The 24,573-nt window shown below is 36.4% G+C and overlaps 1 protein-coding gene across 2 annotated transcripts; it reads right to left on the bottom strand.

Annotated features, from left to right (window-relative positions):
- Positions 1-3,106: 3,106 nt before the first annotated feature.
- Positions 3,107-24,573, bottom strand: LOC144958339 (procathepsin L-like). 2 transcript variants are annotated; one of them, XM_078890259.1, is made up of 9 exons: positions 24,469-24,573; positions 22,839-22,986; positions 22,366-22,471; positions 15,282-15,428; positions 13,175-13,298; positions 12,506-12,606; positions 9,077-9,229; positions 8,194-8,312; positions 3,107-3,411 (listed from the first exon to the last, which is right to left on the bottom strand). In XM_078890259.1, exons 2-9 carry the CDS (start codon positions 22,976-22,978, stop codon positions 3,312-3,314), a joined length of 990 nt encoding a protein of 329 aa, XP_078746385.1. In that variant the 5' UTR covers positions 22,979-22,986; positions 24,469-24,573; the 3' UTR covers positions 3,107-3,311. The 2 variants fall into 2 exon arrangements, with proteins under 2 accessions (XP_078746385.1, XP_078746384.1); XM_078890258.1 differs by having other exon boundaries at positions 24,449-24,556.

A 24,573-nucleotide genomic window follows, 5' to 3' on the forward strand; every position in this document is an offset into this window, starting at 1 on the left:
GAATGACTGTGTGAGTGAGTATTTAAAATTCTGTGAACAGCTCGTGTCTTGTAAAAAAGAAATAAAATATTATCCTAACAACAAGCCTTGGATAACAAAAGATCTAAAACTTTTATTGAACCAAAAGAAAACTCTCTTTACTAGTGGAAACAAAAAAGATCTGAAAACAAAACAAAAAGAGATAAAGAGAGTAATATCCAGTTGTAGAGACAAGTACAAAAATAAAATTGAAAAATGCTTTTCTTCTGGGGATATACGGGACACGTGGCGGGGGCTTAAAACTGCTGTTAACTATAATCCAAAGCCCACGATTATATCTGAAGATATCGAAATTGAAACTCTAAATAAATTTTATTCACGTTTTGACACAGCAAACAAATTTGATATTGAAAATGAAAAACATAAATTAGACAGGGCTTTGGAAGATGAAATGACTATTGAGGTCAGTGAAGAAGAAACGAGATTCGTATTTTCGAAACTAAACGAGAGGAAGGCTGCTGGGCCGGATGGATTGAAAGGAAAATTATTAAAAGAATGTGCCCATCAACTGTCCCCCATTTATACACATATTTTTAACTGGTCCCTCCAATGCGTTTCGATCCCTGAAATTTGGAAAACTTCAAAAATTATTCCTGTTCCAAAAAAAGAAAAACTTGAATCTATGAACGATCTCAGACCTGTTGCACTGACTTCAATAGTCATGAAATCTTTAGAAAAACTTGTTCTTGTTAAAATTAGGAACCAGTTTATGCCATTGAGTGATAGTCATCAATTTGCTTACAAACCAGGACGTGGCGTAGAGGATGCCATTTTGCTGTTTACAAACAACATCTACAGGCATCTAGATCACGCTAAGAGCTATTGCAGATTGCTTTTCGCAGATTTTTCTTCAGCGTTCAATACAATGCAACCTCAGTTGGTTGTTCAAAAATTGACTAGTCTGAATCTAAACAAGTATATAATTGCTTGGGTGCTCGAATTTCTTACGGAGAGAGCACAATATGTTCAATTAGGACAAAATATATCTTCCTGTATAACTACAAATACTGGTGCTCCTCTAGGTTGTGTATTGTCCACTGTATTATTCACAATATACACGAATGACTGTAGAAGTCAAAACCTGAGTGTACCTTTGATAAAGTTTGCAGATGACACCGCTCTTCAAGGCCTCATAACAAATGGCAACGAAGTGGCTTATAGGCAAGAAATTGATAGATTTGTGTCTTGGTGTGATGCCCACCACCTAGAGCTTAACATAAGCAAGACAAAGGAGCTAGTGATTGACTTTAGGAGAGTGAAGGAACCGATAGAACCGTTAAAATTAAAGGACCAATTCGTCCAGCGAGTTCCTCACTACAAATACCTTGGTGTAACAATTGATGACAGGCTCAAGTGGGATGAACACTTGAAAATAATTAGGCATAAGATGTGTAGACGTACATATTTTTTATCAAAACTCTCTCAGTTTAGAATAGATAAAACCCTCTGCACATTATTTTAAGAGCAGTAATCGAAAGTGTTTTGTCATTTTGTATAACAGCTTGGGGAGGCAATTGCTTAGCAGTGGAAAGGAACAAAATAAATTCAAATATTAAAAAATATCATTAAACGCTATATAAATGATGTTGACGATGTAGATCTTTTATACGAGAAATTTTGTATAAATAAAATAACTAAAATATTAAATGACCAGTATCATCCACTAAGACCATCAGTTATTATGTCAGAAAGAAGTGGTCGCCCTTTCTCTATTTCAACGAAAACAGAGAGACACCGAAAATCATTTCTGCCGTCCAGTATTAGGCTTTATAACAACAAGCAATAATCATTTTATACAATTATTTCGCATTTTTAGTTTCAAAAAATGTAAATATTAAATTATTAATTTATTTGTTTTGCAATCTTTTCAATTTTTAATTTATAGTGACAGTTTTGACTATTTTACAGTGTTGAAATTATTCATATTATAAAGCGCAGCTCTGGTAATGGAGCTACTCCTTTTTCATATATTATACATCCTATTTCCATTGTATTTTTATCTTATGTAAATTATAACACGTCTGTACAAAAAATTTCCTTTTTGGGATGCAATAAAGTATTATTATTATTATTATTATTATTATTATTATTATTATTATTATTATTATTATTATTATTATTATTATTATTATTATTATTATTATTATTATTATTATTATTATTATTATTATTATTATTATATGTAGCTTCAAAAAAAAAAGACAGCTTGTAGTATGAATGTGTGAGTGAGTGAGTGAGTGAGTGAGTGTGTGTGTGTGTGTGTGTGTGTTTGTGTGTATGTGAAGTGAAATTCATAAATTGTGAACTGTAGTCTGGATCCTCTATTCCAGGGGCTACGACAATGACCACAAAGAAGAAGAATGTTATTTTATCAGCTTGACCCATTGGTATCAACAGTATGCGCTTGGCTAAGAAGTTCACAAGATTGCCACCTGGAAATATAACGAACCAGCACACAAAACTATGTGTAACCTTAAACGTTTATAGCATGGTTAATACCGTTTAGTGAAAATTACTCTTAAAGGCGGATGACACCAAAAAAATAATAACAAAGACCTGACTGACGTCATCTTCATTCTATCCCGAGTATAGTTTGCACGGATTTGTCTTGCTAAATCAGCTTCCCAATGCTTTATGGGAGCGATCTATATTCATGTTTTCGTCCAACCGAGTCATCGATCACGTGATTTTTTGCTGTCCAAAGATTGGACAATTCTGAACAAATGTATACACGCTGCTTTGTTTTTAAAAATTGTAAACATACCCATGTGTCAAGCTGAACACAATGACCAATCGTAGTGTGAGATAGTTAAAAATCTGTGAACACTTTTCACTATGTTGGTCACTTTGAGCACACTTTGCAATGTGACCAATGACCTCGAGCACATGGAAAGGTAATATAGATCGTGACCATTATTTCATCATCAGGTTAAATGTATCTGGAAATCCATTTTCATTTCATATCCACCGTACTGGCGTCCTTTATTGTTCATGTTTCACACATTTTGAGGTTTGCGACGACCAACGACCATCCAACAGAGTTGACAAAGAACATAAACAAAAATAGTTTTCTATTTCATACTTGTTTTATTCACAAAGCAAAGTATCTTAACCCAAAAGCATTATGTTTTAATTTCATGCAATTTTTGTTTTTGTTTATTGAAGCGCGTCAGTAATCAAAACAAAAAATGCTACAACGAGAAAATTTAATAATTTAAAGAGAGATTAAATGTCACTTGATGGAACAGTGTAGTGTGTAGTGTGTAGTTGTTTTACACAGTTGGGTAGCATGCCTGAGTGGCGATTCCACACATGTTGTGGTCATCTCTGGCCAAATTGAAGTATCCCTTCTCTCCCCAAGTCTTGCCCCAGCTGTTTTCAAAGAAGAAGAAAATAAAGAGAATAATATTGTTACATTTCAAGTTCAAGGAATAAATTTTATGCGTTAAAAATTAAATGAAAGATGAAGAATTATTTATAATATTGCACTGCTCCGTTGATCTTTATCATGGTCAGTTGGCTACACAATGGTTTATATCGTGGCCATCGTAAATTTGAGTTTTGTGTGGTAGATAGAAAGTGTGAGCTTGGCTAAGAAGCTCACAGCATTGCCATATAGGTAGTATGCGCTCCATCCGGAAGTATAACTAGCCAACACACAAAATTATGTGTAACCTTGAACGTTTATAGCCTGGTTAATACAGTTTAGAGAGAATTACTCATTGACGCGGATGGCAAAAATCAATAACAAAGACATAAGTGACGTCAATGTCATACTATTTATATAGATAGTATGCGCTTGGCTTAGAAACTCATAACATTGCCATCCGGAAGTATAACGGACCAATACACAAAACTGTGTGTGTCCATGAACGTTTATAGATAGTATGCAGATGACGTCACCCAGGCCTTTGTTATTGTTTTTGCCATCCGCGTTTGTAAGTTGTTCTCACTAAACTGTATTAACCAGACTCTAAAAGTTCATGGTTACACAGAGTTTTTGTGTTGATCCGTTATACTTCCGGATGGCAATGTTGTGAACTCCCTAGCCAAGCGCATTCTATCTATAGTCGGGTTCAGTGAGGATTACTCATAAACGCGGATGGCAAAAAACAATAACAAAGACCTGAGTGACGTCATCTTCGAACTATCTATAGATAGTATGCAGATGACGTCACTCAGGCCTTTGTTATTGTTTTTGCCATCCGCGATTGTGAGTTGTTCTCACTAAACTGTATTAACCAGACTATAAAAGTTCATGGTTACACCGGGTTTGTGTGTTGGTCCGTTATACTTCCGGATGGCAATGTTATGAGCTTCTTAGCCAAGCGCATACTATCTATAGTCTGACTCTTGGACTTGTTACGTAAATGCACAACCTGGTGAGTTATCGTTACTAGCGCTCCACTGGTTGAAATATTGAATACAACTCACGATTATTTATTTTTTTTATTTTTTATTTTTTTGTGGTCGTGGGCTTGTATTTTGAGGACTGATTTCATACTTCCAAGAAGATTGGAACCAGCATTTTGACAAAATAAAATTTCTAACCAAAATTGGCAAAGGCGTTTTGTCAACAAAATGCAATAAGGGTAACGGTGAGATATAATGTTTTTTATGGGCGATTAGTGGGAATTGGTAGAGAAATGTCTATAGTCTCTACATAATCCAGGCACCGTAAAAGGATATGAAGGCCACAGGGGAAAATCGATCAAAGTCCGAAAGACCCTTACTGTTCTAATGTCACAATACTTTGGTATTAAAATCAACCAAGAGCTTGTTATTTATATGCATCTGACTGTGGTCAAAATATATACGTTTAGTCATTCACATTCAGTTCAATTCAATTATCATGTGCGTTTTCAATGTTTTCAAACTTTAATTTTGATTATCTCAAAAGCTGAAAAATGTGACTTTGATCGTTTTTCCCCTGTGGTCTTTCATATGTGATCTCTTTGTTCTCGTCTTGACCATGGAATTTCACGAAATCTTCAGTCAAAACGGTGGGATAATGCCGACAGTAAATCAATGACCCCTGACGGACTTGAATGGCCTGATATTAGATGATCTATAGATAGCATGCGCTTGGCTTAGAAATTCATAATATTATTGCCATCCGGAAGTATAATGGACAAACACACAATATTATGTGTAACCTTGAACGTTTATAGTCTGGTTAATACCGTTTAGTGAGAATTACTCGTAAACGCGGATAGCAAAAAAGCATTAACGAAGACACGAGTGGCGTCAACTTTGTTCTATCTATAGATAGTATGCGCTTGGCTAAGAAACTCACAACATTGCCATCCAGAAGTATAACGGACCAACACACAATTCTATGTGTAATCTTGAACGTTTATAATCTGGTTAATACGGTTTAATGAGAATTACTCGTAAACGCGGAATGCAAAAAGCAATAACAAAGACATGAGTGACGTCAACTTCATACTATCTATGCTATACTTTATATTTTATTTACAGTTCACAGTGTCTTCCACTTCAGTGCCCACCCAGCCTGACAGAATAAATTGATCACCACTTTAAGGTCACCTTTTAACTCACTCAACTCTAATACCGACTATATCCGTAGTTTACCGGGGTTACTTTTACCCCATGCCTATTCATTACATTTTTTCAGCGAGGTGGCAAAAGTCATTAAGGCATTGCGCCGAGGAGTCCGAGGTCGCTTCAAGCACTTCCGTTTTTTTTTTTAACCTTGTACAAGACAATTAACCCCCCCCCCCCCCCCCGCCAATGTATTCACTTTTGACATCAAGAGTGATTCCTGTTGATGGATTGTCTAGAGTCCATGGAATACCCTAAACGTCAGAATATAATGATGTAGCGCGGAAGAGGATAATTGTTATTTCAAAACATTTTAAAAAAAAAAAAAAATGAGCTTTTATATAGCGCAATATCCACTAAACGTGCTCAAATCGCTTTACAAGGGGTCCCTATCCAACAGCAACATTTACCATGTAGGACGGGACATGACGCCTGTTAGGCGATATTACATTTTTTTTCGAAGAGACAACGCTGTTAACGGCCAGGTACTTATTTTACACCTAAGTACTGTGAGAGAATGTGAGTAAAGAGCCTTCTCCAAGGACTCAACTATGCGCCGAGCGAGTCTCGAACCCTGGACCTTCCGATCCGAAAGCGAATGTCATACCACAAGACCACATAGCCGTACTAGAGGAGAATCCGCAATATTCAACATTGTCTAAAACTATTTTGATAAATTTTCACCAACCGTGGAACTGACTATATTTGTCTGTTTGGCATGCGCTGAAGGTGGCTATGGGTTTTAAGGCATGTCCGCCAGTCTTAGAAATGAATAGTCAATGGGACGGAAAAGGTTAACCCTTTCCTTACCAACCATTGAGTGGCTTCAACTTAACCCTCTCCACACCAACCATTTGAAAATCGTCACATTCGTTACGATTCGTCCAACAATGTTCTCATTCTCATTGCTTTTCTACATCCCATCATTTCAAGAGAAAAATTTATTATAGCTAGAGGGAATGAGATTAGCGGATGAGTAGCGTCCCTTGATTGGACGTCACCGGTGGAGAAATTATTTGTAAACAAACCAACTACAAACCAAGCGCTCCGAATACAAAATTTATTATTCATATTTCTGTAAAAAATACATAACGTTGATTATGATACGCATTTTTGTAAAGAAATATGAATAATTAATTTTGTATTTGGAGCGCTTGGCTTGTAGTTGGTTTGTTTACAAATAAATTCTCTACCGGTGACGTCCAATCAAGGGACGCTACTCTTCCGCTAATCTCATTCCCTATATAAACTTGACACTGCCTTGTAGAGTGTATTTTGCTGAAGAATACTATATACAGATAGTATGAAGTTGAAGTTGACGTCACTCAAGTCTTTGTTATTGCTTTTTGCCATCCGCGTTTATGAGTAATTCTCACTAAACTGTATTAACCAGACTATAAACGTTTAAGATTACACATAATTTTGTGTGTTGGTCGGTTATACGTCCGGATGGCAATGTTGTGAGCTTCTTAGACAAGCGCATTCTATCTATAGAATGTGTTTTGTTTGTTTGTTTGTTTTTTGTTTTTTGTTTTTTTTTTTTGCTATTGTGGTTGAATAAATAAATATATTTTTGTTGAGGGTGGGTGTAAAATTTTGGCTAAAATTCTAAAAATGTACGGTAAGGAGAGAGTAAAATGGTTGGGAATATTCTGATTGGTTAATGCTTACTAGTGTTCGAACTATCAATTACCCTGCTAGCAGCAAACATTTTTGCATAAATAGGGAATGAGATTAGCGGAAGAGTAACGTCCCTTGATTGGAAGTCACGAGCGGAAAAGTTATTAGAGAGAGAGAGAACGTCATGTTGGTTGTGCGGCATGAGACACTTCACCGAAAGCGAGGACGAGAGAGACGCATGCGCAAAACCATTTTGACGTTCTCTCTGTAAGGTGACGTCCAATCAAGGGACGCTACTCTTCCGCTAACCTCATTCCCTATAAATAAAATTTAAAAAATAAAATTAAGTTCCCTTTATTCATCCCGTAGGGGAAATTTGTCTCTCGTGTCTAGCCCAATGGAAAACTGGAATAACCCAGGCGTCAGTCGCAGTGCAACAGTGCCGCAAATTGAGTGAGGGCAAGGCCACTCAGCGCAGCGGCGGCGGGTGATCGAACTCGGTACCTTCGGGTACGAAGCAAAGACCGTACCATTGAGCCAACGACATGACATTTTGTGATTGGATAACGATTTTCTTTGGACATCACTTTAACTTTCGCAAGATCTATATTGACCCAGCTGCCCATTAATTATCCCATTGTGAAAACGAAGATTAATTTTTTAAATGAGATTTTATATAGCGCAATATCCACTAAATGTGCTAAGTGCTTTACAAGGGGTACCTGGCCAACAGCAACATTTAACATGTAGGACGGGACATGACCCCTGTTAGGCGATGTTATAATTTTTTTCGGACAGAGACAACACTGTTAACGGACAGGTACTCATTCTACACCTGAGTGCGGTGAGAGAATGTGAGTAAAGAGCCTTCTCCATGGACCCTACTATGCGCCGAGCGCGAGGCTCGAACCCAGGACCTTCCGATCCGAAAGCGAATGTCATACCACAAGACCACATAGCCGTACGTACCTGTTTTTGACAATCCATACTTTCTGTCCCATGACTGTCCCGTATCCAACGGCCAGAACTCCGTGGTCAAGCTCGATGCTGCTGCATTTGGGCTCCTTGTACACACCGCTACGGTAATGCTGAAAGGTAGAATGGAAGGAATAGGTGAGACATGGTATATTATTATATATTATATCAACGCCTTTGTTGGGTTCATGGTTCGTTCTAATCCGGCGATCAGTGCACATCCTCACCATCGTCATCATCATCATCATCATCATCATCATCATCATCATCATCATCATCATCATCATCATCATCATCATCATCATCATGATCATCATGATCATCATCATCATCATCATGATCATCATGATCATCATCATCATCATCATCATCATCATCATCATCATCATCATCATCATCATCATCAGTATAACTATCATCATCATCGTCGTCGTCGTCGTCATCATCATCATCATCATCATCATCATCGTCGTCGTCGTCGTCGTCGTCATGATCATCATGATCATCATCATCATCATTATCACCACCACCATCAGCATAATTATCATCATCACCATCATCATCCTCATCATCATCATCACATCACCATCATCATCAACATCATCATTATTATCATTATCATATACACATAATCATCATCATCATTATATTACAACAACTACTACTACTATACATACTATACTACTACTACTACTACTACTACTACTACTACTACTACTACTACTACTACTTATGCTACTACTACTACTTATACTACTAACACTACTACTATTACAGCATCTGGCATTACTACTTTTCGAACAACTATTACTCATTCGACAACAACAACAACAACAACAACAACAGCCAACCCAACCAAACGACCCCACCATCCCACCTGGAATGACATATGGCCAGCGTCCATAGCTACACTGATAGGTCCAATCTCAGACACAGCCTGCATCAACGCATCTTCACTTCCAGGCTTGATGTCAACAAATCCAGTATCAGTAGCACCAACATCGGCTTCCTTGAATCTGCAAGACTCATCCTATGGATTCAATGTTTTTAAAAATAGATTAACCCTCTCCTTACCATCATTTAGTGGATATTGCTCTATATTAACCCTCTCCTTACCAACTATAGGAAAATCGTCACATTCGTTACGATACAACCACCATTTTTTCTTATTAAAATTTCGTTTGTACATCATAAAATTTAAAGAAAATGAACAATGTGTTGTAGAGTATGTTTTACTAAAGAAATTATGTATTGCAATAAATTTACTCCTATTGTGTTTGAGTGATAAATAATATAGTTGTGTGTTAGTTGGGTGTGAAGTTTTGGAGAAAATCCTAAAAATGGCTGGTAAGGAGAGGGTTAATCCTTTCCAGTTTGATTCCAACAACTTCAGTTTTCCCAGAGCTGCCAAGTTTCAACTATTCGTAGTTTCCAACGGGAAAGATAAAGAGAAAAAGTCACTGTAACCCTCTCCTTACCAGCCATTTTCAAGATTTTCCTCAAAATTTCACACCCAACTAGAACACAAAAATAGAATTTTTAACACTCAGACATAGATAATAGCAGTAAAGTTCTTGCCATACATAATTTCTTAAGCAAAACATGCTCTACAACACATTGAATAAGAAAAATTATTGGTTGTATCTTATCGAATGTGACGATTTTCCTATAGTTGGTAAGGAGAGGTTAAATAGGTTTAGAAATAAACAATTTGCTCTCAGCATGATCCAAAAATGATCCAAAGTCCCAAATATAGATTTTAAGAAAGAAAAAGGTTCCTTTTCAATAAGATATATTGAGTCAAAGAGGTGTATTCAGTTCTGTAGCTGGAGCCAAAAATTCGTATTTTTACGATTTTTTTCTTATTACTAGGCAGGACTGGTTTACCACATTACATCGCCTCAGCTCACGTCATTCACCTGACCAAAATTGCTCGTTATCCTGTAAAACATTCCGGGCACTGTCTCATTGAATCAGTTAGAAATAAACGAATCAACCCTCTGCAGTTTCATGTTAGCAAAATCAGTTTCTTGAAACGTGAGCGTTTAAATATATATATATCCTTTCTTAAAAAAATATAGCATTGTGGAGAACATTGTGCTTATTTGAGTTAATAAAAAAATTGATACGGCGCACAACTCTAGTGAAAGATTTGAAAATTAGAAATGTATTTTTTACAGATAGATAAACAGATAACTTGATTTCCTTTATAATTTAAAGTCAGTTTGAAAGTTCGTTGAGTCAAACAGATATCATAAAATATGTACCAACGACGACACTTGACTCCCAAAATCAACTAATTTTGACACTGTAAAAAGTTGTCAATTTGCGTCATCTATTTATGACATCAAGTATTATTATTACTTCCGTTGTGTTGTTGATTTAGCAGTGATCAGTGTTGTTATGTATGTTCTAATTGCGTGTATGTTTGTGTGTGCGTGTGTGTGTGTTTGTGTTTGTGTGTGTGTGTTGTGTTGTGTGTGGTGTATACATGTGTGTGTTGGCATTTTTCGGCAAACCGTGGCATTCATAGTGATATTATTCACTTGATCACATGAAGGTATTTCAGTCGCCATTTTGATTCTTTTTTTACTATTAGGGTTAGCTCGAGATCGAGGATATTTCTTTTTCTATTAAGGTTAGTCATAAGTCTTAGTAAAGGTGCTAGGATGTTTGTTTATCCATAAGTTAAGTAAAGGGGAGACATTCCGAAATCTCCTACATCCCCAGTATTCTTTAAATTTGTATTTTCACCGTTGATATTTTGTCAGGCATTTATTTATTCAATTTTTCATTATATCTAGAAGTATTTTAGAAACTCTAGAACAAACCTTGATAGATTTGTGAAAGTCTATAATTTCTTAATTTGACCATTGTTTTGATTTTCGGCCGCCATTTTGATTTGTTAAATATTGAAAGGTAGTGCAAAGCAGTCCGAGAGTTGTTTTTTTTTCTATTAGGGTTAGCTCGAGAGGTTAGTCATAAGTCTTATTAAAGGTGCTAGGAAGTTTGTTTTTCCATAAGTTAAGTAAATGGGAGACATTCCGAAAGCTCCACATCCCCAGTATTCTTTAAATTTGTATTTTCACCGTTGATATTTTGTCAGGCATTTATTTATTCAATTTGTCATTATATAGAAGTATTTTATAAACTCTAAAACAAACCTTGAGAGATTTGTGAAGTTTATAATTTCCTAATTTGACCATTGTTTTGATTTTCAGCCGCCATTTTGATTTGTTAAATATTGAAAGGTAATGCAAAGCAGTCCGAGAGTTGTTTTTTCTATTAGGGTTAGCTCGAGAGGTTAGTCATAAGTGTTATTAAAGGTGCTAGGAAGTTTGTTTTTTCCATAAGTTAAGTAAATGGGAGACATTCCGAAAGCTCCACATCCCCAGTATTCTTTAAATTTGTATTTTCACCTTGCATCTTTTGTCAGGCGTTTATTTATTCAATTTGTCATGATTTTTTCTATTAGGCTTAGCTCGAGATCGGACGATTTTTTTCTCCTATTAGGGTTAGTCATAAGTATTATTAAAGTGCTAGGGTGTTTGTTTTTCCTATTGGGGTTAATTAAAGGTACTAGGTTTAATTTTTTCTTGGGGTTAGTTGAGGGAATATATTATTAAATATATTATTGGGCCACACAGAAAAATCAACCGAAGATATACCAAATTACACAGACAACGTTGTTTATCAATCTGCCCTCATTAAATGATGGTGAGTACAGTATCGAATGAAAATAGTTCTTTCCCAGCGAAATTGCGGGCTTTTTACTAGTATATATATATATATATATATATATATATATATATATATATATATATATATATATATATAGGGCAATATCCATTAAACGTGCTCAAAATGCTTTACAAAAGGTCCCTGAATAACACCAACACTTAACATATAGAATAAGGCATGACGAGTGTTATACGATATTACAATTTTTCCGACAGAGACAACGTTGTTAACGACCAGCTATTCATTTTACACGTGAGTACGGTGAGAGAAAATGTGAATAAAGAGACTTTTCCAGGTACCCAACTATGCGCTGAGAGAGGCTGATGATGACGATGATGATGATGATGATGATGATGATGATGATGATGATGATGATGATGATGATGATGATGATGATGATGAGGAAGAAGAAAAAGAAGAAGAAGAAGAAGAAGAAGAAGAAGAAGAAGAAGAAGAAGAAGAAGAAGAAGAAGAAGAAGAAGAAGAGGAAGAAGAAGATGATGATGATGATGATGATGATGACGAAGACGATGATGATGACGAAGACGACGACATCTTTCCTCACCCTTCCTCTGTAAGGATAAGAGTCCTCTGTGTCAATTCCATCATTGGCTTTGATATATTTGAAGGCATTCTCCATGAGACCACCCTTGCATCCCTTGTTACCTGTGGGGAACAAGGTGACAAATTAGGGACCATGCACCGCTGTCCATCCAGCCGACATTGAACAGCCCCACACGGAAGGAACCCCCCTTGTTTCATGTCTCCATCATTGTAGTCTCCGCTTATAGATAGTATGAAGTTGAAGTCACTCGGGTCTTTGTTATACCTTTTCGCCATCCGCCTTTATGAGAATTCTCACTAAACTGTATTAACCAGTTTATAAACGTTCAAGGTTACACATAGTTTTGTGTGTTGGTCCGTTATACTTCCGGATGGCAATTATGTGAGCTTCTTAGCCAAGCACACACTCTCTATAGATATTGTGCGCTTGGCTAAGAAACTCACAAAATTGCTATCCGGAAATAAAACCGACCAACACACAAAACCCTGTGTAACCATGAACTTTTATGGTCCGGATAATATAGTTAAGTGAGAATTACTCATAAACGTGGACAGTAAAAAAAAAAACAATAACAAAGTCCCGAGTGACGTCAACTTTATTCTATCTATAGAATGTCTCAGGTAGAAAGTAGAAAACTTAATATTTATGTCATCTTGAAATTAGACTCACCGTATTTCTTGGAGCAGTCAACCAGGTTCTGTTCTGACAAGGACACTAACTTGTTGGTTTTCTTGAAGGTCTGACCTTCCAGAGATCCAGTGGTAGAGAAAGCCCAGCAAGATCCACACTGAAGCTGTAACGAAATATAAAATTTTATGCAATATCATATTCTGCAACTAGTCCTTCGGACAATGAATAAATGAATAATGAATAGGCTACATATTGAATTATGTAGTGGTAGTAGTAGTAGTAGTAGTAGTAGTAGTAGTAGTAGTAGTAGTAGTAGTAGTAGTAGTAGTAGTAGTAGTAGTAGTAGTAGCGTATGGCTACACCTCCAAATTCATTTCGTCAACCCAGCTTCGAAAGTCTTCTTCCGCCCTGCACTAAGGACTGTTTCATAGCCACCTACAAGTTTAGTTACTGGACAGTGGAGGACGATGTGATCAGCTAGTCTCTGGAGCTGCCTGACAGTTCCGGCAGACATCACTGTTCCCAAGTTTCCATCTGCACATAATATTTGATGCAGTTCTGTCATGTCCTGTTAAGAGGCGATTTGAGGAAACCCAGTATTTCCTGGCGTTATGGAATTGTAAGGTGGGATAACTATTTTGTCTGTCTGCGTTTCTGTAACGGTTTCAGTTTAACGGAAAGGGGTGTTAACCCTTTGGAAACCCAAAACCTGGAGGACCAGGTGACTCAAAGATGGGGGAATCACACACAATTAGTCGCCTTTTACGACACGCTGGCTTGGCGTTGGGCTATTCTTGACCCTCTCAGTTGAGGGAGCCAGGGTGAAAAAAGGCAATGATGATGATGATGATAACTATTTTGATTGCAAGTTGTAGAAGCAGATTGTTATCATTATGGGGCGTAGAAGAGTAAGACTGGATGAATTTTATTGACGACCAGTATTTATTTAGACTAGAAAATCAGATGCTCAGTTAATTTTTTTTTTTAAATGAGCTTTGATATAGCGCAATATCCACTAAACGTGCTCAATGCGCTTTACAAGGGATCCCTGGTAAACAGCAACATTTAGCATGTAGGACGAGACATGACGCCTGTTAGGCGATATTACAACTTTTTCGGACAAAGACAACGCTGTTAACGGCCAGGTACTCATTTTAACCTGATTATGGTGAGAGAATGTGAGCAAAGAGCCTTTTCCAAGGACTCAACTATGCGCCGAGCGAGACATGAACCCAGGACCTTCCGATCCGAAAGCGAGTGTCATACCACTAGGCCACATAGCCGCACAAGGTATGGATCTAAACCTCCGGAGGACTAGCATTACATTTCCAAGGAGATTGGAACCAGTAATTTTTTGAAATCACATTTTCGTTTCCAATCATTCTTCTCAAATCACATGGCCATTTTTGCCTTACACAGAAAAAACGACTTTATTCTGTGCGGCTATGTGGTCTAGAGGTATGGCACTCGCTTTCGGATCGGAAGGTCCTGGGTTCGATCCTCGCTAGGCGCATAGTTGAGTCCTTGGAAAAAGCCTCTTTACTCACATTCTCTTACCGTACTCAGAAGTGAATATCTGGCCGTTAACAGCGTTGTCTCAGTCCGAAATAAAATAATTGTAATATCGCCTAGCAGTCGCCATGTCCCGTCCTAAATATTAAATGTTGCTGTTGGCCAGGAACCCGTTGTAAAGAGCTTTTAGCACGTTTAGTGGATATTGCGCTATATTAAAGCTCAAGTTTATAGATGATCAGTTGCTCAAGGTACGAATCCAAAACAATCGGACACTAGGCTACGATGGAGCCACAAACTAAAAACAATAGAAACTTTAACAACTTTGTTTCAAAATTCTTAACAGTTGCATGACGTCTTTTACTATCCAACATTTTAAGTCTATGGTCATTTTTTAAAAACCCCAAAAAAACCCAACATTTTGTGTGTTTTAAAGGAAAACCGTTCCAAATACTGCATCGTGAATGAGACATGCCTTATGGATTCCCTTATCGTTCTGATGGTTTACAAAAAAAAATCAGGATACTCCCTTTGACTTTGATCTTTGAGCACAACTAGTATTACACTTCCAAGAAGATTGGAACCAGTAGTTTTTTGACATCACCTTATCGTTTCCAAGAAATATTCTTCTTACCTGGTTCTTGATGTCTGTGACGTATCCCTTGGTTCTCCAGTCCACCTCAGCTGGCGGGTCAGCGGCCATGGTGGGCACGTACTGCATGTGGGAAGTTCTGTTGCTCATGACGTAGCCGTTCATCAGGGCACGGAATTCCTTGTTGGTCTGAGGGAGAAAATACGATTCAATAGTCTGATGTCACGCCGCCCGGCAACGGTGGCCATCTTGGTTCTAAACAAAGAAAATCATTACTTTTTTATTTTTCATGCTGGCTAGAACTTTTCATATGCCTTGTGATCAGAATGTGTAAAAGTCAAAACATGATCAAATTTATGTGTTTTTTTTCCCCCTCTGGATACCCTTTATGCTCGCCGGAGAACTATTTCATACGGGCGTCCGCCATTGTTCCGATAGTTTTGAGCCAGTGTTACTAAGTTACCATACGTCAAAAGGAAGGAAGTGACGTTACGACTGTTGAAGAGTATTAACAAGTAGATTTTTACCAATCAAAACATTAAATTTGTGACACACCCTCACACGTGCTCGGACAAACATAGCTGACAGTTTATCATGGCCTTCGTAAAGTTATGGCCTGATACTGACCAAAAACATGACGTCAAAATGCCAGTCTTTTGCCACAAAAGAAAACAAATCGTGAGTTGTATTCAATAGTTCAACCAATGAAATAACTTGTTTCCATGAGCTCTACTAACGACAACTCACTAGGCGGTGCAAAAACCAAATAATGACGTCAAACTGCCAGTCCTTTTGGATTTCAGTGTCAGGCTATAGATAGAATGCGGTTGGCCAAGGAGTTCACAACATTGCTTTTCGGAAGTATAACGGACCAACACACAAACTTTGTGTAACCATGAACTTTTATAGTCTGGTTAATACAGTTTAGTGAGAACAACTCACAAACGCGGATGGCAAAAACAATAACAAAGGCCTGAGTGACGTCATCTGCATACAATCTATAACTTAACGATGGCTACGTGTTTATAGATAGAATGAAGATGACGTCACTCAAGCCTTTGTTATTGTATTTTGGCATCCGCGTTTGTGATTGATTCTCACTAAACTGTATTAACCAGACTATAAAAGTTCATGGTTACACATAGTTTTGTGTGTTGGTCCGTTATACTTCCGGATGGCAATGTTATGAGCTTCTTAGCCAAGCGCATACTATCTATAAACAGTAACGTGAATGAAATCGACCTCCATCTGATCGTTGTTATTGTTTTCATATTGACAAATGGGTGACTAGTAATCACACGATTTTCTCGATCAGATTGTAAACGCTTACACTTAAACATAGTTTTCTGTGTTAGTTCTATTGACCAAACGGTAGAACAGTGGGTATTTTATTTAGACACATACCATCGATAGTAAAACCTGTGTAGTTTGCTGTGTCTACCAATCACTGCCATTGTTTACATGATGACGATTATCCGAGAGGCGTGGTTATCTACCTGTTTATTGTATAGATAGTATGCGCTTGTCTAAGAAGCTCATAACATTGCCATCCGGAAGTATACGGACCAACACACAAAACTGTGTGTATCCATGAACGTTTATAGTCAGGTTAATACAGTTCAGTGAGCATTACTTATAAACGCGGATGGCAAAAAACAATAACAAATACCTGAGTGACGTCATCTTCGAACTATCTATAGAAAGGATTAAATAAAGTTGACGTTACTCAGCTTTTTGTTCTTGATAGTTCGACGTTGACGTCACCCAGGTGTTTGTTATTGTTTTGTTTTTTTGCCATCCGCGTTTATGAGTAATTCTCACTAAACTGTATGAACCAGACTATAAAAGTTCAAGGTTACACACAGTTTTGTGTGTTGGTCCGTTATACTTCCGGATGCTTATGTTATGAGATTCTTAGTCAAGCGCATATCATCTATAGATAGTCTGCGCCAGGCTAAGAAGCTAATAACATTGCCATCCGGAAGTATAACGGACCAACACACAAATCTATGTGTAACCTTGAACGTTTATGGTCATGTTAATACTGTTTAGTGAGAATTACTCATAAACATATATGGCAAAAAATATTAACAAAGATCTGAGTGATGACAACGTCATACTATCTCTAGATACTATGGAGTTGACGTCACTCGGGTCTTTGTTGTTTTTGGGTTTTTTTTTTGCCATCCGCGTTAATGAGTAATTCTCACTAAACTATTAACCAGACTATAAACGCTTAATTAAGGTTACACACATATGTTTGTGTGTTGGTCCGTTTACTTTCTGATGGCAATGTTGTGAGCTTCTTAGCCAAACGCGAACTAAATAAAGTTGTTGTCATCAGCTCTTTGGATAAAATGAAGTTCAACGACATTCGTGTCTTTGTTATAGATAGAATGACGTTGAACGTCACTCGGGTCTTTGTTATAGATAGAATGACGTTGAACGTCACTCGGGTCTTTGTTATAGATAGAATGACGTTGAACGTCACTCGGGTCTTTGTTATAGATAGAATGACGTTGAACGTCACTCGGGTCTTTGTTATAGATAGAATGACGTTGAACGTCACTCGGGTCTTTGTTATAGATAAAATGACGTTGAACGTCACTCGGGTCTTTGTTATTGTTTTTTGCCATCTACGTTTATGAGTAATTCTCACTAAACTGTATTATCCAGACTATAAAAGTTCGTGGTTAAACACGTTTTTTGTGTGCTGGCCCGTTTTACTTCTGGATGTTGTGAGTTTCTTAGCCAAGCACATACTATCTATAGTCGGGTGATTTGTTCTCACTAAATTTTATTGACACTATGCGTTTAGGTAAAATGCTTACAACATCTGCCAGCCAAATTAGACATATCAACACACAAAACCGTAAGTAACCTTTGAAGTTTATCGTCTGACTGATATAATTTACATAGAACTAATCATTAAAATGTTGTCTAAAATTAATAACAAAGAGCTGAGTGAGGTCAACTTCCGTTTCTTCTATAGATTGAATGGAGCTGTTGTGATTGGGCATGATCTATATTCCCTTTCTATGTGCTCGAGGTCATTGGTCACATTGCAAAGTGTGCTCAAAGTGACCTACATAGAGAAAAGTGTTCACAGCTTTTGGAATATCTAACATCACGATTGGTCATTTTGTTCAGCTTGAAACATGTGTATATTTACAACTTTCATAAATAAAGCAGCGTGTTTACATTTGTTAAGAAGTATCCAATCGTTGGACAGCAACAAATCATGTGATTGATGACTCGGTTGGACAAAAGCATGAATATAGATCGCTCCCATTGGCATGTTGCTATTGATTTTTGCCGACATTCTATCAATCAAACTATAAATGTGATCGGTTACAGTTGTATTGTTGATATGATTGAATGAATGCTCCTGCTCTCTATTTCTCTCTCTTCCTCTCTCTCTCTCTCTCTCTCTCTCTCTCCACACTCTCTCTCTCCACTCTCTCTCTCTCTCCACTCTCTCTCTCCACTCTCTCTCTCTCTCTCTCTCTCCACACTCACTCTCTCTCCACTCTCTCTCTCTCTCTCTACACTCTCTCTCCACTCTCTCACTCTCCACTCTCTCTCTCTCCACACACTCTCTCTCCACTCTCTCTCTCTCTACACTCTCTCTCTCCACTCTCTCTCCACTCTCTCTCTCTCTCCACTCTCTCTCCACTCTCTCTCCACTCTCTCTCTCCACTCTCTCTCTCCACTCTCTCTCTCTCCACTCTCTCTCTCTCCACTCTCTCTCTCTCTCTCTCTCTCTCTCGCTCCTTATCTTTCTTTGTTCTTTTCTAAACCAGAGCTGCCTACTTGAAATTTCAGAAAATCTTAGTTTCCAAGAAAAAAATATAGAAATGTTCACCTTAAATAGCTTTTAAAATAAGCCATTTTCTCTCAGCATGCTCCATAAATGCTCATAAATGCCGAATATAGGTTCTAATAAGCTATAATTTTCTTTTCAAAAAAATTTATTGAGTCAAAGAGACCTATGAAGTCCTGTAACTGGAGACGAGAATTCGTTTTACTGTTAAATTGTCGTAGTATCAGGTAGGTCCGCTGAATGCAATCAAAGTTATATAAATTTACCAACTGTTTAGCAAAGAAAGACAACTCAGTAAATATACACGACATGATAGATTGAAGGAGTGCTTTCCCTTGTTTTGATTTTTGTGATTCATTTATTCTCTTGTACTGCAAAGTCTTGGGAGGCAATTGATAAATAATTTGATAAAAAAAACGGATAGATAGACAGATAATTATACAAATTAATAAACAAAAAAAAAAATAGATACATCCATAAATAGAAAAATAACTAGACAGATATATATATATATATAATAATAATAATAATAATAATAATAATAATAATCTTTATTGTCCAAATTAAAGGCAATTCATGTGAGGTAAACAATGCTCAGTTTGGTTCATGGTATGAACATCAACACATTTACAAATACAGACACAGCCATACACGAACATACACGCTTGCACATTGTTTCTACACGTGTATACAAAAGAAATGAGCGTACATACAAACACATATACATACATACATACATACATACATACATACATACATACATACATACATACATACATACATACATGCAGACATACATACAAACCAGCATATCATCGTATATGCATGCCTACATTCATACATACATACATACATACATACATACATACATACATACATACATACATACATACATACATACATACATACATACATACATACAGACACACACACAGACAGATAGAACGATACGATATATTTGCTGGGACAGCAGATAACCATATTATAAATATAGTGTCTTATATTAAGAAGAAGATGGCAATGATTGTGATGATGATGATGATGATGATGATGATGATGATGATGATGATGATGATGATGATGATGATGATGATGATGATGATGATGACTACGATAATGATGATGATGATGATGATGATGATGATGATGATGATGATGATGATGATGATGATGATGATGATGATGATGATGATGATAACGACGGCGGCAATGTCGATGATGATGATTCACGACACTGCTTCTCGTTATTTTCATTGGTTGTCTCATTTTTCCACAGAAGATTTGTTAATTAATTTTATGGCGGTTGGAATGAAGGTTGTCTTATGTCGATTTGTCCGACATTTTGCTTCTAGATACCGTCTTCCGGAGCGCAGAAGTTGGAATTTTTCGTTCAGCGGATGCCTCTTTTCGTTGATAATGTTAAAAGATTTCTTCTCAACTGCATTAATATAAGTTGTGTCAAGGCTTCTAAGGTCTGTGTTAATTATTTTTGAAGCCTCTCTGAGGGTTCTATGTAGTTTGGATTTTTCTTTTGTTCCACAGCTTCCATACCACGTTGTGATGCCAAACGAAACGATACTCAATATTAATGACTTGTAGATTTGTATCATGGTCTTTCTGTTCACATTGAAAGACCTTAATTTTCTGAGTATATACAAGCGCTGGTTACATTTTTTGATGACATTGTTGGTGTGCGATTCAAATCTTAGACTGTTATCTATAATTACACCAAGGTATTTAAACGTTTCAACAGTTTCAACCGCCTGATTGTTAATTTTTGTTATTTGTCTTGCTCTTTTTCCTATTTTTCTGTGATCAAACAGTTGTTCCTTTGTTTTTGTTACATTGAGCTCTAGACAGTTATCGGCACACCATTTGCTGAATTTACTAACTTGCTCAGTGTATTTAAATTCGGAGACGGAATCATTGAGCAGGCCGAGTATTGCGGTGTCATCAGCATACTTGATGAGTTGGCAGTTATCAAAGCTAGCCACACAATCGTTTGTATAGAGGATGTAAAGTAGAGGTGAGCTTACACACCCTTGTGGGCATCCGTTTGAAAGAGTTTTTACTGATGATATATTTGAGCCTACCCTGACATGTTGGGGGCGATCGATGAGAAAGTTGTTATACCAGTTGATGAGGTAATGGGGAAGGTTTAGAGCATGCAGTTTACTAATTAATATGTTGGTTTTCATGGCATTAAAGGCAGACGAAAAATCGACGTATAGGATTCGGCAGTAGTTGGCGGGTGAAACATCCAAGTGATTTGATATTGAATGCATCACTGTGAGGAGTGCGTCTTCCACACTAAGATTTTGTTGGTAGGCAAACTGATATGGATCAAGTATGTGTTGGTCATATATAAATTGCAACAGCTCTCTTTTCAGAATCTTTTCCAGACATTTCATAATAATTGATGTTAAAGCAACAGGTCTATAATCATTCAGCTGAGTTGGTGGATTCTTTTTGGGTACTGGAATTATAGTCGATGTTTTCCATATAATTGGGATTTTCTGTTCATCTATTGAACGTTGGAAAATAGGCAAGAAAGGGACAGCTAGTTGGTTGTTACAGTTTGAAATGAGTTCCCCACTAAGTCCATCTGGACCTGGTGCTTTTTTCTTTTTACATAATTTAAGAACATTGATGACCGCCTCTTCTTCGATTTCTGGCGGAGGAGACGTATTTTTTGTTATGATATTAATTTTTGAAAGTACGTTGTCAATGGTGTCGAATCGACAGTAAAACTTATTTAATTCCTCGATATTCATATGTGTGTCATTGTTAAAATCTGTCTTTTTGTTGTTAACGCCACCCATTTCTTTAATCATCCTCCACGCCTGCGATGCATTTGAATTTTTAAGGTTTGTTTCCATTTTATCTTTATATTTACGTTTTTCTTCATAAATTACCCTCTTTAATTGTTTTTCTGCCTCGTGCTGCTTGTTTTTGTCCCCACTCATATGAGCGATTTTTTTCATATTTATAAATAACTTAACTCAATGATGATGTTACATATATATATATATATATGTATCGATAGATAGATAGATAGATAGATAGATAGATAGATAGATAGATAGATAGATAGACAGATAGATAGATAGGTAGAAAGATAGATAGATAGATAGATAGATAGATAGATAGATAGATAGATAGATAGATAGATAGATAGGTAGAAAGATAGATAGATAGATAGATAGATAGATAGATAGATAGATAGATAGATAGATAGATAGATAGATAGATAGACATATAGATAGACAGATATGTAGAGAACAGGGTTGGGAGGTAACTCACCAAATCAGTGAATTCATTTTCACCCATCCAGAAAGTATGCATGCCTCTGTCAGCTTCCATATTGTGTCTTTGGATATGAGCAAGGTTTGTCTCCCAGATTTGTCTCCTGTAAACAAATTAGCAAATTTAAGTATTTTAGATTGTATTTTGAAATATTTTGAGTCGTGATCGCAGGTTATAATAATAATAATAATAGTAGTAGTAATAATAATAATAATAATAATAATAATAATAATAATAATAATAACAATAATAATAATAATAATAATAATAATAATAATAATAATAATAATAATAATAATAATAATAATAATAATAATATAATAATAATAATAATAATAATAATAATAATAATAATAATAATAATAATAATAATAATAATAATAATAATAATAATGGTGAAGATGGTTGTGCTGGTAGTTGTGGTCGTTGTGGTAGTGACGATGGTGACTGCTAGTATTATTACAACTCACCTCAAAAACTCCATCTGGTCACTGCTGTAAGACTTCTTGTGATAGACCTTGTAGGTAGCCCAAGCATCGTTAAGCTCGGACTGCCGGGCCAAGCTCACGGACACAAGAGACAGCAACAGCAAGGATACAAATGTGTTCATCTTTATTTCTGAAAATTGACAGGAACAAAAAAAAAAAAAAAGATATTTGTAAAACAAGAATGTAAGGGGTACAAAAATAATAAAGTAATAAACAAGTTATAATTGAAAACGAAGTTTGTATGTTCTCTGGATGGATTTAATACTGTTAACTCACTCAATCCTAGAGATTTTTACTACTTTTCAAAATTTGAAAAAAAAATGTATTAAAAATGAGCATGTGCATAGATATTTTTATTCAACTACCATGAACATGTAAACATTAAGAACATTAGCTTTGATACTACGCATGATCTGTCTCAGAAGAATGTAATAAATAGGCATGGGGTAAAAGTAACCCCGGGTATACTACGGATATAGTCGGTGTTAGGGTTGAGTGAGTTAATCGACCGAGAAAAGTGTTATCTAACATTTGAATGTGACCAGTAATGATTTTTAACGCATTCGTTTAATGATTCATTGATGATATCATTGACAATCACTTTATATTTTTAGTATCGACGGCATTAACTCCCCTTACCAGCCATTTTCACAATTGTCCCCAAAAGTTCACACCCACCATACACAAAAATATGTTGTTTTTTTTTTACTCACATAGAAAAGCAACAAGTACATTTCATACATGATATTGTTCAGCAAAATGATATACAACACAGCGGCAAATTCTTATGGGAAGAAAAAAAAATCCATATTCAAATAAATAACAAATATACAAATAAGTCAACGGTCCTAACATTGAAAGTTAAGTCATCAAACACAGAGACTGACTGAAAAACATTTCTAGTGAAAAACAATTCCATGTTCAAACGAATAACATCTTTACAAATAAGTCAACGGGCATTGAAAAATCAGTCATCGAACACGGACAATGTCAGAAAAACATTTCTAGAAAAAATAACATTCCATGTTCAAACGAATAACATATTTACAAATAAGTCAACGGGCATTGAAAAATCAGTCATCGAACACGGACAATGTCAGAAAAACATTTCTAGAAAAAATAACATTCCATGTTCAAACGAATAACATATTTACAAATAAGTCAACGGGCATTGACAAATCAGTCATCGAACACGGACAATGTCAGAAAAACATTTCTAGAAAAAATAACATTCCATGTTCAAACGAATAACATATTTACAAATAAGTCAACGGGCATTGACAAATCAGTCATCGAACACGGACAATGTCAGAAAAACATTTCTAGAAAAAATAACATTCCATGTTCAAACGAATAACATATTTACAAATAAGTCAACGGGCATTGAAAAATCAGTCATCGAACACGGACAATGTCAGAAAAACATTTCTAGAAAAAATAACATTCCATGTTCAAACGAATAACATCTTTACAAATAAGTCAACGGGCATTGACAAAACAGTCATCGAACACGGACAACAACAATTCTAGAGAGAAAAACATATCAATGTTGAAACAAATGACGTCTTTACAAATAAGTCATCACTACTTACTTTGATTCCCCGAGTCCAACCTTGCTTGCAATGCAATTCCAAAAGACGGACGTGGACAGTGGCGATCCTATTTTGTAGCGGGCTGAGCTGACCTAAAGCTTGTATCACATGCTGGTCACGGGTGT

The sequence above is a fragment of the Berghia stephanieae genome, chromosome 12, assembly GCF_034508935.2.
Source record: "Berghia stephanieae isolate SIO BIC M18660-M18661 chromosome 12, UCSD_Bste_1.3, whole genome shotgun sequence".
Classification (NCBI taxonomy): Eukaryota; Metazoa; Mollusca; class Gastropoda; order Nudibranchia; family Aeolidiidae; genus Berghia; species Berghia stephanieae.

Coding starts and splice junctions, on each gene's coding strand:
- LOC144958339 (XM_078890259.1), bottom strand. CDS start 22,978: ATGAACACATTTGTATCCTTGCTGTTGCTGTCTCTTGTGTCCGTGAGC. Junction 12,607..13,174: donor TGACTGCTCCAAGAAATACG/GTGAGTCTAATT, acceptor TGTTCCCCACAG/GTAACAAGGGATGCAAGGGT. Junction 3,412..8,193: donor GTATGGATTGTCAAAAACAG/GTACGTACGGCT, acceptor CTTTGAAAACAG/CTGGGGCAAGACTTGGGGAG.